This window comes from Aulonocara sp. 'chitande type north' Nkhata Bay, linkage group LG13 (assembly GCF_057382095.1).
Source record: "Aulonocara sp. 'chitande type north' Nkhata Bay isolate Kocher_YH1m ecotype deep benthic linkage group LG13, A_spYH_male_GT1.1, whole genome shotgun sequence".
In the NCBI taxonomy this organism is placed as follows: domain Eukaryota; kingdom Metazoa; phylum Chordata; class Actinopteri; order Cichliformes; family Cichlidae; genus Aulonocara; species Aulonocara sp. 'chitande type north' Nkhata Bay.
The window spans coordinates 27203238-27218726 of NC_141356.1; the positions used below are offsets into that span (position 1 = coordinate 27203238).

The 15489-nt window shown below is 38.6% G+C and overlaps 3 protein-coding genes across 9 annotated transcripts in view; 1 reads left to right on the plus strand and 2 right to left on the minus strand.

The window, feature by feature from the left end:
- Positions 1 to 413: 413 nt before the first annotated feature.
- On the minus strand, positions 414 to 6859 carry LOC147316241 (copper homeostasis protein cutC homolog). Of its 3 annotated transcripts, none has more exons than XM_086259566.1 (10): positions 6724 to 6859; positions 6456 to 6534; positions 6141 to 6200; positions 5601 to 5630; positions 4759 to 4968; positions 2924 to 2959; positions 2576 to 2709; positions 2426 to 2453; positions 2225 to 2330; positions 414 to 2077 (listed from the first exon to the last, which is right to left on the minus strand). In XM_086259566.1, the coding sequence occupies exons 2-10, from the start codon at positions 6523 to 6525 to the stop codon at positions 1966 to 1968; spliced, it is 786 nt and encodes a 261-aa protein (XP_086115692.1). In that variant the 5' UTR covers positions 6526 to 6534; positions 6724 to 6859; the 3' UTR covers positions 414 to 1965. The 3 variants fall into 3 exon arrangements, with proteins under 3 accessions (XP_086115692.1, XP_086115691.1, XP_086115693.1); XM_086259565.1 differs by having other exon boundaries at positions 417 to 2077; positions 6637 to 6782; XM_086259567.1 differs by lacking the exon at positions 5601 to 5630 and having other exon boundaries at positions 435 to 2077; positions 6637 to 6782.
- Positions 6860 to 7056: 197 nt separating this feature from the next.
- On the plus strand, positions 7057 to 12666 carry LOC147316242 (heme A synthase COX15-like). The gene is made up of 9 exons (XM_086259568.1): positions 7057 to 7260; positions 8478 to 8662; positions 8772 to 8894; positions 9033 to 9219; positions 9757 to 9924; positions 10033 to 10114; positions 10978 to 11132; positions 11278 to 11391; positions 11475 to 12666. Exons 1-9 carry the CDS (start codon positions 7186 to 7188, stop codon positions 11604 to 11606), a joined length of 1221 nt encoding a protein of 406 aa, XP_086115694.1. The 5' UTR covers positions 7057 to 7185; the 3' UTR covers positions 11607 to 12666.
- Positions 11362 to 15489, minus strand: part of LOC147316243 (A-type potassium channel modulatory protein KCNIP2-like) — a 121895-nt gene continuing 117767 nt past the window's right edge. For 2 of the 5 annotated variants that reach the window (XM_086259574.1, XM_086259572.1), the window contains 3 exons: positions 15308 to 15412; positions 15103 to 15165; positions 11387 to 14848 (listed from right to left, as the gene is read on the minus strand). In XM_086259574.1, coding sequence (XP_086115700.1) covers positions 14801 to 14848; positions 15103 to 15165; positions 15308 to 15412 — 216 coding nt within the window. In that variant the 3' untranslated portion in view covers positions 11387 to 14800. Of the gene's footprint in view, positions 14849 to 15102; positions 15166 to 15307; positions 15413 to 15489 lie in introns of all 5 variants that reach the window. The other 3 variants (XM_086259570.1, XM_086259571.1, XM_086259573.1) reach the window with 3 other exon arrangements.

Below are 15489 nucleotides of genomic sequence, written 5' to 3' on the forward strand. Positions count from 1 at the left end.
GAGAAAACACAAAATCACCTTTGAACTTCACCTCTGTACATACTCCTAACCATGCTCGCAACTAATGGCAGACCAATAAACAACTTGGTAAACAAGATTATCAGTGAATTTTTCAATAGAGACTTCCTAAATTGTAGTTGCAGTTAAATGAAGAATCAGCATGACACAGGGAAAGCACGTTAAGCAGGGAGGTTATTAAAGCGCGTGACAACACACAAGTGTGTGTGAGTCTTTTACTGATTGCAATGGTCCTAAAACTGGTTAATTATTAAAATGTCTGGTAACATCACATGACTCATTGGGTGTAAAGCATCAAGGACAGCTATGTTACACGTGAAAACAACTCATGCATGTCGTTATCCAGTGTTTATCCAATTACATTGACAAGGACTTGATTTTAAGATATCTGTACAAAGGGTAGGACACTCACAGCAGGAAAAAAAGATGCAGCTTTTTCAGAGAAATGGTAAAGCTGACTGTAGCAGATTTTAAATATGATAAAAGTAAAACTCAGAGATGTAGATGAATATTTGAATAAAAAAACCTCTTCTCTGACTTTAAAAACTTTTCTGGTTCCACTTATATATGTACATATATACACACACATATGATTGTTTTATCTGTCATCAAAACTCAGATTAGCTTTCCTTTCTACTGACACGTAGACTAAACTATTATCAAAAATGTACTTTAATAAGAATAATCACTCTGTACTGCCCTTATAATAGAGGATAGAGCGTTTTGTTCACTTGTAAAAAACTTTGTCTCTGACCAGACGCCACCAGCTGATAAGCAAAGATAAGCCAAACAACAACAGAAATGTATGTGCAGTGTGTCAAAAGTCAAATAAAAACAATTAAAGAAACTAGCTTTTAATATTTCAACCAAGTCAAATCATTTTAGGGAAAGTTTTGTGCATAATGCATAATATTTTTTTAAAAGACAGAAGATGTAATCTAATATGAAAACTGTTTTTATTAAAAGAAGAAGAAGAAGATGAAAATGAACAGAGAAAAAACGAAAACAGGAAGTCACAACTGTGCATTATGTATCACTTTAAATAGGGAGTTATGTAAAACTGATATTTTGTTTTGCCATTTTAAAAAGCAGTTATCTTTCATTAGGAAAAAAATACACATTTTCAGTGTAGAAATCAACTGTAGTTGAACATACATGGGGGGCATTACTGTAGCAATGTCATTTGTTAGTGTGCAGAGAGGTGTGAATCTGTTTGACCTGGATTACTCTGTTTTATGAATGCCTATAAAAAAAAAAAAAAAAAAAAAAAAATCTATTAAGATGTGAGACCAGAGGTTCATGACTGTGTAAAATAACAGTTTGTGCATACATAGATCATCAAAACAAATTAAAACTACAATGAAAAGTTTTTACCTGTGTAAAAGACTCAGTATGTGAATTATACACTAATAAGTACAAATGGCCTTATTATTATTGAAAACTTTACAAACTACACATTTTTTCAGCTTCTTATACTCCTCACAGCTGAGGGGCTTTTTAAACATCTCATATTTACAGAATCTTTTACACACACACACACCCAAAAAGTGAACTTTTACAGATTTGTGTACACATCTCCTGTATGTTTAAATTATTAACATATTTTAGCAAACCTGTTTTCCAAATCCTATAAATCAGACTGCACATTCAGACACATGAGTAGTTCTCTATGCACATTATTGGATGATATCACTAGAGAAGTGCTCCCATATATAGACATCATATTATTCACAGATACTCTGTGAGATGCATTAATGTCTTTGCTCTTTAACTGGACAAGGACTGATTCATTGGTGATTTTATATCTTAAAAGAAAAAAACAAAAAGCAGAGCTTTCTGGCGATTATGACATTTATTTATGGAATTTAATCAGTACACATCAGTATTATTACTCATGATTACTTTTGAGGTATTTTTTTTTTCCAGTCTATCATGACTGTTATACAGTCACAAGGTATTTTTGGCTATTGCGTTTAGAGTTCGGACTTTGCTCACATCTGCCACCTTCAGGCCGTACTCAGGTGCTGAGAAAGAAGCTCCCATTGAGACGCAGGTGTTCCTGCACAACGTCAAGAGAAGAGAAGAAGAAGAGAATTATATAGAAAAAATAATAATTAGATCGACATGAGGTTGCAAGAAGTCTCCTAATGCATGCAACCAAAGGGACAGATCCCACCTCTCGCCTGAGACTGGAAAATAAACACACCTGAACTTCATTGCAGATTCCCGGCTGGAGCGGGCTGAGCAGTGAAACTCTTGAGCCCCTGACCCCTCTAATATTCTCTGTAGGTTCCTTTCTGTGATGCCTCCTCCTGTTATCAAAACAAAAACAGTGACAGTGAATAAATAAATAAGGTTGTAAAAATTCACACATAAATAACAAAGGAGCAATGGCGGAGGCACTAACCAGGCATTATGATAATTCTGCCCTTTGCCTGTTGAGTAGAAATGATGTGAAAATTAAAGGTTTTATGAAAGATCAAGAACAATAACCTAACAGCTATTAGAGTTTCATATGTCTGCATGTAAAGAAAGACAATCATATGGGTACACGTACTTGATCAACAAGCCGTTTAATGAGAGGCAGTCCCTCCAAAGCGGAGCTGTCACAGCCACTAGTCAACACACGCTCGAACCCTAACGATATCAGCGCCTCCAGAGCTACTGCTGGGTCATGAACCATGTCAAAAGCTGCAGTAGGATCATGATTAGTGTCATAATAAAAGCCCAGGCTTAATAATATATCATTAAGACGTTCTATACCTTTTCGGAGCTATACCTGATAATAGCATTATGTAAGGCTTTTATTCCATTAAGAATTTGTGATGCTTTTTAAGTGTAACTGTAGCTGAAAAGAATTTTAAAAGCTTAAAGCTGAAAAGCACTTTGAAGAAGAAACTTTTACCTCGGTGGAAGGTGACAGGCAAGGGACGGGCAGCAGCTAGTGTGCAAAAAAGTAAGAAAACAAAAGAAAGAAATGGAAAAGTACAAAATGTCAAACAAAAGTGCAAAACTGTGAAATACGACTTGTATAATATAAGCAATATAAGCATTTTTTTCCCTACCTTTATGAAAGCCATCACTCATAGCCAGCTGTACTGCTATACTCTATATCAAAGATTGTTGGCTTCACTTTTTTATACTGCATATTGCAAGTAACAATGCAAAGATAGTGATAAAAACTTGAGAGAATATATAGTGTCTGATTTTTGGAGGTTAGCCCTACCATGTTCTGAGGTCTCAGTAGGACCTTTGGAAATATGATGAACTCATGGTGCTGGTTGATTTCGCTTAACATGGGTCACAACTATCTTGTGGAGATGTAGTGCATTTCCTTCTCTGGAGAGCTGACATATGACGGGCTACATGAAACCTTGTGTGAGATTAAAACTGGATTACCAAGCCTGCTGTAACACGTCTTTACCTGTGCATCTTCATAACAAGTGGTGTCCCATAATAAATTAGCTATATTTGCATAGTAAAAATACAAATATTGGATACTCAAGCCTACTAGTTCAAACTCTCTGCACTCCTGACAACCTGTAAAATGTTCCTCTTTCACAAAAACAAAATTACTGAAACAAACTGGTGTCTGTTTCAATGTTATCCCTTAACTAACGGCAGAAATACAGAGCAAAGTGTCCATCAGCTGATTGGATGATTTGAACTTTTCTGGTATGCTTTTCCATACATGTGAATGGGTTATTCAGACCAAAACAATGTAATTTAATAAATGTTTTGGAGGTAAGCGAAACAGTGTGCAGGAGTTACATTCAATTGTTTTGCACACTATCATGTCTGCACCTCCTAATACAGTTTCCGGAAGATCTTTTGTTGATCCCTTAATAAATAATTAACCCAAGTTAAGGTCAAACGCTCATGTTTAGACTGCAAGTGCTTTAGGCCTTGTAAATTATTTGTTTTCTTTTTAAGTGAAAACATGTGAAGAATGAAGGGTCCAGAAATATTGGCTCTTGTGTGTTTTGCCAGCTTTTTCAGAACTTTACAATTCAACAGCAAGTTCATGTTTATTTTTCTTTTTTGTGGCTAAATAAAAGGTGCCACACTGAAGGAAATGGAAGGAAATCTGATGTGACTTGATTAATATAGAAATAGTCCTGATCAAAAGTTTGAGACCACTTGAAAAATGGCAACAATGGCCTGTTTCAGTTTAACCGTTGTTTTCAATAAATTGCAATCTCAAATAAATGTTTTGTCTCACACCCATTTCTTCTTGTTGCATGTTGAAGCTCTACTTGGAAGCTTGTTAAGACCCAACCATGCAAACTATTACTTTTTGCCATTTTTCAGCATTTGATTGGGACTGTATTATGGATCTGTCTTATCATTGAAAAGTGACTAAAAATCTTGGACATAGCAATGAAATTTCTGTGGCTTCTACACTATTGTGATAATATTTTGCCTTTCTGACTTGCATTTCATTTTTTAGGAAAGTATATTTACAATATTGCAGTATTGGAAACAATCTGGGGATACTATTTAGAATAAATCACAAGTCTCTACAATATAAACCAGAAATATTTAATTTTAAAAGAAGGCATATGTTTTTGTGTACTCTTTCTAAAGGTTGATGGTGTTTCCTCAATCTATCGAACTCATAGATATAATTCTTATAACTATTGGTTTATTTTTAGTGTTACTGTATATATTCTGTCTGGCCTTTTCATTGTTATTTAGAGTGATGTAACAAATCAGGTCAAATATATAAAGAGACCATACCCAATAACTCCATGCAGAGCTCTGCATCCACCCGTCCATCTTCTGTCAAGGCACCCAGAACGAGCCCATCGGCTCCTTGGCTCTTCATAAGCTCTATGTCCTTTCTCATCACGTCCACTTCAAGGTCGGAGTACAGGAAGTCGCCCCCACGAGGGCGTATCATTACATAGATGGGGATTTTGACATACTGCTTCACTACATGTAGCACACCTGGAGTAAAGTACAGGTGGAATTATGTGTCATGCAACAAATGCCCAGGCTTCCTATATAAAATAGGATAATGCTTAGTACAGACTATGGACTACTGAAGACATAGTTAATTGGGTTCAAGTTATAAAGGCATTATATGTATTTATATGAAACTCTGCGAATCAGAGGGTGGAATAAAATTGTTCAACAGTGGTTGCTGTATTGGACTAAACACAGAGAGTAGGTATGTATATTACACAGTCATAATAAACTGGTATGGCACAACGTAGGGGAAGCAGCGGAAAAGAGAACATCAAAAGTAATAAAAACCAATAATAGACATGAATAGACATAACAGCCAAAATAAAACTCTCCACAGCACAAGCAACATCCATCATGTCTCTGACTTTATCCCACCAAACTGAACCAGTATGACCTTCAGAGACATGATGACAGCAAACCTGCAGAGAGGGCGGTAAGAACGACAAGGATCTACACACTTTAATGCTTTTCTTTCATGAACTGGGCTGCAGTCACATAGAAAGAAATTGCTTAGGAAGGTTTCTAACCGACTGAAGTGTGTCTAGGTGGCATAACAAGAGCCAATCGAGTTCTCTAAACACTAAGAAAAGGTTTTTATTCTTTTATTTTACCTCTCTTAGCAGAGGCTGCATCAGAGCAGGCTTTATGAAAGAAAAGGACATAATGACATCCCATAATTCAAAGAGATACACTACCTGACTATTATTAAAAACAAACATAGCCATAATCGACAGCTAACACATTAACTGTGTTTTTTTTTATTCTATTTTATGTCATAGTCTGCTGATGTTTAGATTTGTTAAAGGGTATATAAACCCACAGGTGACCTCTAAACATCATACTCCTACTTTTGAAGTAGAGCTGTGTGTAAGAACAGTCAAATTCTATGTGCATCCTGTTCTTTTTTCCTAAGTCCTTATTAGATCTCTTTTTCCATGGAGGTCATAGTAATGTGATTGAGAAAGGGTAGAAAGTCTTTTTGACCCAAGCCTTGTCTGTTAAATAGTATTTAAGGATTTTCCAGAAGATGGCAGTAATGCAACTTGGCAAGTTCCAGTTGACTAAAACCTGAAAGATCTGCTGGCGCCTGATGCGACAGCTTTTCTTTTCTTTTCTTTTGTTTTTTGCTAGGGGTATCTGCAGATGCTCACCTAGACTCGGAGTGAGCCCACCCTCCAGAAGACTAGAGCACAGCTCAAGTCGACCCGCACCTGCCAGGACAGACAAGTTCTGATTACACCTATATAGACTTTTACAGCCTGTAATCTTTGAGGAATTAAATAACACTGCGTGCCAATTTAATACTCATGGTAGAGATATGTCTGAGCTAACACTTCAATATTATGCAACCGTTAACTCTGTTTTTAAGTAGAACTGCCTGTGCATGACCAATCTAGCAAGCACGCCACAGTGAGTTTAATAATAGTACGGCATGACAAGTGTTCACTACTGTTCACTTTACTGACCTCCTCGTTCAGCATTGACAGCAGACTCCACTGAGTCCACGCACACCTCCATTAAAAAGCACTCTGCCATACTGACAGTCTAATAAGAGACAGGAATACAGTTAGTGAGCAAACAAGATTACGTGAAAACTCCTCAGTTAACACGTTCATTCATCTTTAGGTTTTCTACTACTACAGCTACCTGTTAAATCCACGTCTTATCGACTCATGGAACCGTATCAGTCGTTTAAAAACGATATGAAGTCAGGTCATGTTTTGTGAGACTTACTTCAGCTCATACAGCTAGTCCGTAGATCACCGTTTTCCGGGTCGTTGAATTCAAAACACGCGATTAGACGGGTGATAATATATAAACGTTTTATGATGCATTACTGGGCGAAATGCGACGTATGCCCGCCCATGCAGGATACGCCTGAAGCCAAAACAAGCCCCCCTCCCCCCAAACGTTCTAGTCTGTGTAATATAATTTCGAAAGCCTGGTATATTATTTATATGTATATATATTTTGTTGTATATATATATATTTATTTATGTTGAGTATGTTTCGTTCCTGACAAAGAAAAAGACATAAATTTTATTTAGTGAGTAAATTTCTTGTGACGTCAGAAGGTCAAAGTTGAAACTGGCCGTTAGGAAACCAGCCGGGTGACAGCACAGTAACAAACGTGCTGAAGCTTTTGCAACACTGTTGGATAGCTTCAGCACTAGCGACGAGTCTTGGAGCACAGAAATGTTAATTTCGTCGTTGCGGACAACAATTTTTTGTGGGTGCAGAAGTGCTGGAAAGGGCTTTCAGTACAGCACCGTGAGTATGACTTGTGTTAGCCGCTAATTTTAGCCAATAGCTTAAGTAAGCGTCATTGGGAAGGTCACACGCTGCCAGTAATATACACAATATGTCACATTACACATCTGTCAGCTGCTCTTTGTTCAGCTTTGTTTTTAATATGTGTTTGAATTAGTTAGGACAGGTAACATTAGGTGTTTAGGTGTACTCAAGAGTAGTCACGTCCAACAGCTAACTTACATCACCCATGTCTAGGCAATGCAAACTCTTAGATTAGCATTTGAGCTGAAAAAATAAATTCAGAATGGAAGAACTAATATCATAGACCCTTTAAGAAGGTTTTTGATTTATCAGTAACTAAATTTTCAGAAAAGATAGTGATATCAAATTCAGCAATACCGTAAGCCTTTGTTTATAAGCTTGAAGTAAAGTAGGTTAATTAGCTCTTACATATCTAAAACTATAGAATCACCTTACATATGTTGTGCTTTCGTAATTTGTTAACATGCTGCTTATATGCGAGTATATGTGTGTGGTGCACTATATTGGAGGACAGCTAGACACTGGTGAGGTGTGGGGTAGCAGTGACAGATGGGTTCAAGGTGGGGGTGTCACTGCATCCAAAGCCACAGTGAAGAAGAAAGTGCAGGCAGTCGTGGGTGTGGGTGGAGACCAATGCCAGGGGTGATTTGTGACAGATAAGATAAACCTTTATTAGTCCCACATGTGGGAAATTTGTTGGGTCACGGCAGAAAGTGGACAGTGCAAAGTTACAAGCAGCAAAAATTAAGAAAATCAGTGGAATAGGATAAAAGGAATAACATGCAATATAAAATAGAATAAAATACTATGTTTCGTCAGATAAATTACACTTAGTGGTACTGCACGTGTGTGTGTGTGTGTGTGTGTGTGTGTGTGTGTGTGTGTGTGTGTGTGTGTGTGTGTGTCTGTCTGTCTGTCTGCATATGTGTGGTCATCCACAGAGTCTTTGTTGTGGAGTCTGACAGCAGATAACAGGAACAGCTCAGGTTGAGCGGACAAAATTAAAGAATAAAGGTTGAGATGGGTTGGACATGTGCAGAGAAGGGATAGTCGATGTACTGGATGAAGGGTGCTGAGTGTAAATGACATTTAAAATGACTTTTTTTTATTTTTATAATAAGGTAAAGTTGAAGCTTTAATGCTTGTGTTGTCCATCATCATTTCAAGCCACTTCTCCCTTTTATTTACATTAGCGTTCACCGCTTCGAAAATGGCTCTTGAAGAGAGGTCACAGCACCGTCACAGTGGAGGGAGGAACGTCCACTTCAGCAGCAGCAGCTTCTGTCCCCAATGCAGCCTCAAATCGCATAGTGGGTCGATGGTTACTTGGCTGCAGTGGACTGGTGGTTGGGGCTATTGTCTTGGGTGGTGTCACAAGGTACGCATGTTTTAAAATTAGTATGTCTGTATGTACTACTTACTCACTGAAGTACTGTTAACAGGCATTTACTACATTGCTGTATTTTTATGTATTTTTTTTTTATTAGACTGACAGAATCTGGGCTTTCCATGGTTGATTGGCATCTGGTGAGAGAGATGAAACCACCACAGTCAGAAGGAGAGTGGGAAGCTGAGTTTTCAAAGTACCAGCAGTTTCCAGAATTCAAAATGTAAGGTCTCATTTTTCAGAATCACAGTACATAAAGGCCTGATAAATTTAATTAAATGTGTCTCTGTGTTATGTATTGGTCTGGCCTCTAATGCGGCAATTAGTTAATTTGGTATTATTATGTGTTTTGTTTGTTTAGATTGAACCATAACATGACTTTGCCAGAGTTTAAGTTTATCTTCTACATGGAATGGGGACATCGTATGTGGGGCAGGCTGGTTGGCTTGGCATACATCCTCCCTACTATTTACTTCTGGAAAAAAGGATACTTCACTCACTCCATGAAGGGAAAAGTGCTGGGTCTTTGTGGATTTGTCTTCTTCCAGGTAAGACACAGCTGTGGAAATGAGAAGATCACTGGAAATAATCATTACCTCATGCCTGATTTAGACTTCTGCAGTGAATCTTTGTTGAGCCTACATCATAACCTGCAGAAGTAGCCATTAGTAAACTTATTTGTCCCTCAATGCTTTCTACCTCTTTGTGCATTCTCTCACTTATATTCTGGTAGTTGCAGCTTCTTTTCACACTGACATTGCTGACATTTCTGAGTCCTTATATTTTATGCTATAATTATCATTCCATATATTGAGACGTTAGTCTGTCACTGACAAGTTTAAAAACTCCGGCGTAAAAGTAGCCGGAATTGTACAGAAGGAATCAGCTGTACTGAACAGGCTGCGTTGTTAGTTTCAGATGTGTTTTGGATTTACGTCATAGCTAATTCTCAGTCACTTATAGCATTGTTTTTTTTTTCTTTTTTCTTTAAATAGGTTGATTGTACTAATATTTAATTATTGTCACCATCGGGTTTATTATAAATGTAAAGTAAGGAATGTGTATACATGTGTTTGTTTTGTCAGGGCCTTCTGGGGTGGTACATGGTGAAAAGCGGGTTGGAGGAGAAGCCCGAGTCTCATGACATCCCTCGTGTCAGCCAGTATCGTCTGAGCGCCCATCTTGGTTCTGCCTTATTGCTCTACTGTGCCAGTATGTGGACAGGGCTTACTCTGCTGCTGCCAGCTCACAGGGTACAGAGGGACTCTTGCCTACAGAAAAAACACAAATGATAAATTTTGGAGAAATGTAAAGTGAAACAGTCTTTTTTTTTAACTTGAATAATGGCACCTTTTTCACAGATAGCAGAAACCAAAAAACTCATGCAGCTCAGGAGGTTTGCCAAGGGTACTGGTGGACTCGTCTTCCTCACTGCTCTTTCAGGTAATACTGGATCTTAAGAGAATTCAGTGTCACAAATGGGGTCGCAGAATCTGTCTACCGAAGTGCTGCTTTCAGTCTCAAGCCACTTTGGGGAAACAAAGTGAACTACCTGTAACTACAGCAAAATTGCACAGAAATTTCTCAAAAAGCAGGATGTTAATAGTGAAGACGACCATCATAGAAGCATAGGTGTTCTTTAAAGTGGCACTTGTTCTGACAGAACATAGGAAGCTCTTGGTAAATGGCAATGATGCTAGAGGAGCAGTTAGAATTTGACATGTGCAAATGGTTTTCAGTCCCGGAAGAGTAGGAGTCCACAATACATCTTCAAAGTGTTCTGCTTATTTGCGTCTGCAAAAAGCACAATGTGTTACATAAAATTCTTCAACTGTAAATTCACAACAAGACTGACTAATGAATACTAGAGTGACAGTCACTCAGAGTCATTCATGGCAACTCACAGCTGACTCCATTAGAGTAACCCTAAGTGTATATAGTGTCACATTTCCTCTCTTAACAGGCGCATACTACGCCAGTCACCTCACAGTCTGTATGAAGCTTCGCACTTTGACTCTGAAACTTATGGTTTGAGGAAAGACATTTGGCCTGCTACCCCATGTAATGTTTTTGGGCTACAATTTGAGTACTGTATCTTGGCTTTTGGTAAATGTTGAAACAAAAAGCTTATTCATCTGGTTTGATTTTAATCGAAAGGTCTTTTGTAAAGTTGGCTCTTAGAGGGCAAATGGGTTGAGCGGCTGTGTAGAAAAGTAAAGTTAATGTAATTAAAGGCAATACAAATGTGGTTTAATCTCTATTCATGGAGATGTATTTGAATCATTTATGCATGTACCTTTACACAGGTGCCTTTGTCGCTGGTTTGGATGCTGGGCTTGTTTATAACTCCTTCCCTAAGATGGCAGATAGATGGATTCCTGATGATCTGCTGGCCTTCTCTCCGACCCTCAAGAATTTCTTCGAAAATCCCACCACTGTGCAATTTGATCATAGAATTTTGGTATGCTATTATAGCTAAAAAATGTTGGCATTTCATTGTTTTTATTCTAATTAAACATAATATTTCCAAGTTTTATAACTCTTTTAGATTGATGTGTAATGAAATGTTAATATGTACCCCTCAAGATGTCTTTTTCTTTTCTCAGGGGATTACTTCTCTGACTGCAATTACAGGCCTGTATCTGTTCTCAAGGAGAATGATGCTTCCCAAGAGGGCTAAGATTGCCATCAGCCTCCTGGCAGCAATGGCCTATACACAGGTAGGCTAGAAGACACTGTAATTGCTATACAAATAGGTCCATTACCCTTCAGTATAAACAAATTGTGCTTTTGTGCTTTTCAGGTTGCACTAGGTATCGCCACGCTGTTACTTTATGTCCCCACTCCGCTGGCTGCAACTCACCAGTCTGGCTCAGTGGCTCTTCTCTCGCTGGCTATTTGGGTTCTGGCAGAGCTTCGCAGAATGCCCAAGTAAATTTCTGCTGTTTTACAGAGAAAACCTATCCCTGGTCGCTGCAGGTCAAAGTTTTAAGAGGCAGTAGTGAACTCGAAAAACATGAAACTGTGTTCTTTATTTAATGATGGACTTTTCTGTATATGCTGAAGCATCTGTTCAGTGGGGTATGTCAGCCCCCACTTAAAAAGCTCAAACAATTTCACCCCTGCACATTGCAATCTTTTTTTCCCCCAATCACGAGTAATAGAAATCACAATACAAGTTAAACTTTATTTAAATAAAGATAATATTCCTAAAGTGGGGAAAAAAAGAAATCACATTCATTAAATTCAGTTTTACTTGAGATTTTTTTTCCACCGGTCATCCATGTCCCACTTGCTGTGCTCATGATACTTTACACAGGAGAGTCCTTAAAAAAAATATGCATCAAGGCCGTCATCAGAAATACACTCAAATGATTGCGAAAGCTTTTGCTGTCAGAGAAACCCAACTTGTGAAGTGTTTTGCTGTGCCAGGAATTTCATTAGAACATACGAAACAAAACAAAATTTTCAGCTTTAATAACCTGGCAGTTGAAGGCTGTGTACATGGTTTGGAGTCAGCTGGTTCTTCAGAAATGTAGACTGAATTACTGTATTTGTTGATGCTCACACTTTTAAAAAATGTTCTGGATGACATTTTGGTTATGAAATTGTCACATGGTCGGGTGAATCTGCATAGATACTACTGCCTGTTAGTGGAAGGAGACCTGGCTCCTGGGATGGTTTATGTAATTATGTATATTTAAGCTGTAAATGTTTCCTGTTGACATTATGATGAATCATAATTTGAATATTATTATGGACATTGCCTATTTCCCTTTTTTTGGACTCACAGATGTGGAAAAAGGGGGAATTTATGATGACTCTCCCAAAGCACTGAAAGTGTACCAGAATGAATAAAAGCAGGTCCTCACTTAAGCTGATATACACTGTTTTTTCCTGCTGTGACAGGTCAAAATGTCAAATGTTATTGCTACAGGTACTTTGTACTTTATCTCACTGAAAGGACGTATTTTAATAAAGACAATTTATGTATAGTCTGATAAATTCACACGCCAGTCCATTTTGCATAGTAACTGTGTTTTTTGTTTTTTTATTATCTCTGTACAAAATATACACATTTTGAATATGCTATGCAACCAGTTTAGGCTAGCTAGACAGTCAGTACCACGGGTTAGTAGGTTTTCATTGTTCTAGACACAGTACATGCGGGTATAGACAGGTTTTCCTTGTGTTTGGGGAAAATAACGTAACTGTGGGCAGGAACAATCAGAGCCAAACCATTCTTCCAGAACGTATAAATGTAAAAACTGCAGAACATAAAAAAAATAAGAAATTGCAGGGCCGGAAGTGCATATTTTAACCAGGGCCGTTATAGTGTGCTCTGAGAGGAAGGAGACGTTGGGTGAGTGGAGAACATTATTGCTATTTCATGTTTGTTTCAGCTTTTAAGACACTTGGCCGATTTAATTACGGCCCGAGTGCCTCACATCATCTCACATTTGTGTTGCTTAGTTCTAGTGTGAAAAGAAGCAAATAAGTGGTTGCAAATTGCTCTAAAATAATTAATCTGAGCCTAATGGATGGGTTCACAACCTAAAATTGCACTTGACAGCGTGCAGATAAACTACATGTAGTCTACCTCTTATCTCTGATTGCCCCTTATCCAGCTTGATACCCAGTAACTCCCTCTGTCTTCACCCACAGGTGGGCTAAATGTCTTGCCTTAAGTGGCTTTATGTACCTTTTTAATTGATATCTTTTCTTTGGTGTTACAGAGAGGGAGAATAAGAAATGGAGTGAACAATGGGGGCACAGAAAAAAGAAAACTGCTATCAAACTTTGTCTTCCCCTGCTACACACAATCACTTTATGCCTCCTTGAAATGGAAATAGTCAGATTTAATGCAAAAAGGGTGTGGGGACTTTTGTGTTTTTTCAAGTGGTAGAACCTGTGACAACCACATGACATTTCAGATTACAATAAGTTCACAAATACAATCTGCAATCTAATAATCTTCTCTTTGAATGTATATTCATAGACTAGTACGATTGTGGTATGTCATTCCCATGTCGAGAGAAGCTGCTAGGGTCAAAACGGCTCATTAAATTATAGTGCAATCCCCACATTGTACAGCCTAATATCACACCACTGGGAATGCTAGAAAATGTACAACAGTCAATAGACAACTACTGTTAGGATTGTAATAGTTTGGAAGGCCGGGAATTACTCTACCGAAATCTTGTGAATGAAGGTGGGTGTTGTGTCACAAGAGTCTTACATTTGTAAGACAGATGACATCTCCTGTTACACATGCACGCACACATACGCAAAGGGTGAGGCACCTGTGAATGACTAGGACAGCAGACAGACGAGCAGACTTTGGAGTATCTCTGTAAATACATAAGTAGATATTAGTGACATCATCATGCGATATTTAAATCAGTCCCTTGTGGAAAAAACGAGTTTGAAGCTCCCTCCGTAAGACGGAATCGCTCGGATCACCAGTTTGTTGGTTGCTCCCTCAGGAAGTGTCTTTTTCTCTCTTGTCCACCAGGTGGCTGTAGATTCATTTCTATTTGTATGGCCAGCAAATGAGCCATGAGTCTTAACGGCTCCAGGAAGGTGTTACCCACATCCGCAGAGGCAAGATCAGGTTCACAATGCCATCTCTCAGCCATTACGGAGGAAAGGGGAAAAGTGATCTGAGATCAGGGTTTTGGGAGAGCATCCTTCTTCTGAGTTCAACCATTAAAAGGCTGTGATAGTCCCTCCGTCAGCAAGAGCAATAAAAGTTCAAATAAAACAGGCAGGGGCTGGTTGGGTGTTAGGTGTGCAGGTGGCTGTGAGCCCACTGCTTGCTTGCTTTCTCTGTGTCTCTGGGATAAAACATAAGGTTCTGCATGATGAGGATGGGCGCTGGGTACTCTCCTTTGTTGCTTGGAGGAAGCCACTGGGGGGTCCAGTTAGAGGGAGGGGGCCCTCTCTGTGTCCTCAGGACTCAGCTCTCAACAGAGACACGAGCACAAGCTTGCAAGTCGGGAGACAGCCACACACACGCAACACACATGGAATCAGACTCTTTCTCTCTCTCTTCAATCCCGTATTCCTCTTACACACCCACACACACGTACCCCTCTCTGGTGCCAGTGTCCTCACTGGTCCAGATGTTTAGATGACATTGTCAAACAGCTGCATGGACTGCATGATGTTCTCATCCTACAAAGAGGTAAGAGATGTGCACGGGTTTATGTGCAATTTGTGGCTTTATGGAGAGTTATGTGCAGAAAATAGTTCTTGGTCAGGTGCAGTGATTTCCTAGAAAGAGCAAGACTAGATGTCTCCCCTGACTTTCTTTATGCTACAATTAGCTCTCTCTCCAGTTGTAGTTACATGATTAGCGTGGTGGGATTCTAAAGGAGTGCATTTCTAAAAATGTTTTCAATACTCCTTCAGGATTTGGAATGCTCTACCTTTTTGCAAGACTCAATGAATTCATCTATGGTGACCACCCCATCTTTATTCCGGTCCATTTTCTGAAATGAAAATACAACAACCAGACATTTATTTGGCTAACAGCATCATTGTTTTCCCCAAAACAATATTGGTGCCATCAATATTTTTCTGCTTTTAAACAATCATTAAACGAGGGGGAAAGAAAACATGGTTTTGTTTGACCTGGAAGAAGCTCTCCACATGTTCTCTTGGGGCATCGTCCTGCATGGTGGGGTACGTGTATTTCCCCATCATGTCATAGATGGACTTCATGATGTCCAGCATCTCCTGTAAAGTGTATCGAGAAACAGAGAAAACAGTATTGAGAATTTCCAATAAAAAATTTTTTTTTTTTATTGTGTGAT

Bases quoted from the DNA above. Each gene is read 5' to 3' on its own strand.
- LOC147316241 (XM_086259566.1), bottom strand. From the start codon at position 6,525: ATGGCAGAGTGCTTTTTAATGGAGGTGTGCGTGGACTCAGTGGAGTCT. The intron at 6,201-6,455 runs GTCAGTAAAGTG...CTGTCCTGGCAG, and splicing joins TGTCAATGCTGAACGAGGAG to GTGCGGGTCGACTTGAGCTG. The intron at 4,969-5,600 runs GTAAAATAAAAG...ACTTTACTCCAG, and splicing joins TGCAGCCTCTGCTAAGAGAG to GTGTGCTACATGTAGTGAAG.
- LOC147316242 (XM_086259568.1), top strand. From the start codon at position 7,186: ATGTTAATTTCGTCGTTGCGGACAACAATTTTTTGTGGGTGCAGAAGT. The intron at 7,261-8,477 runs GTGAGTATGACT...TATTTACATTAG, and splicing joins AGGGCTTTCAGTACAGCACC to CGTTCACCGCTTCGAAAATG. The intron at 11,133-11,277 runs GTATGCTATTAT...TTCTTTTCTCAG, and splicing joins AATTTGATCATAGAATTTTG to GGGATTACTTCTCTGACTGC.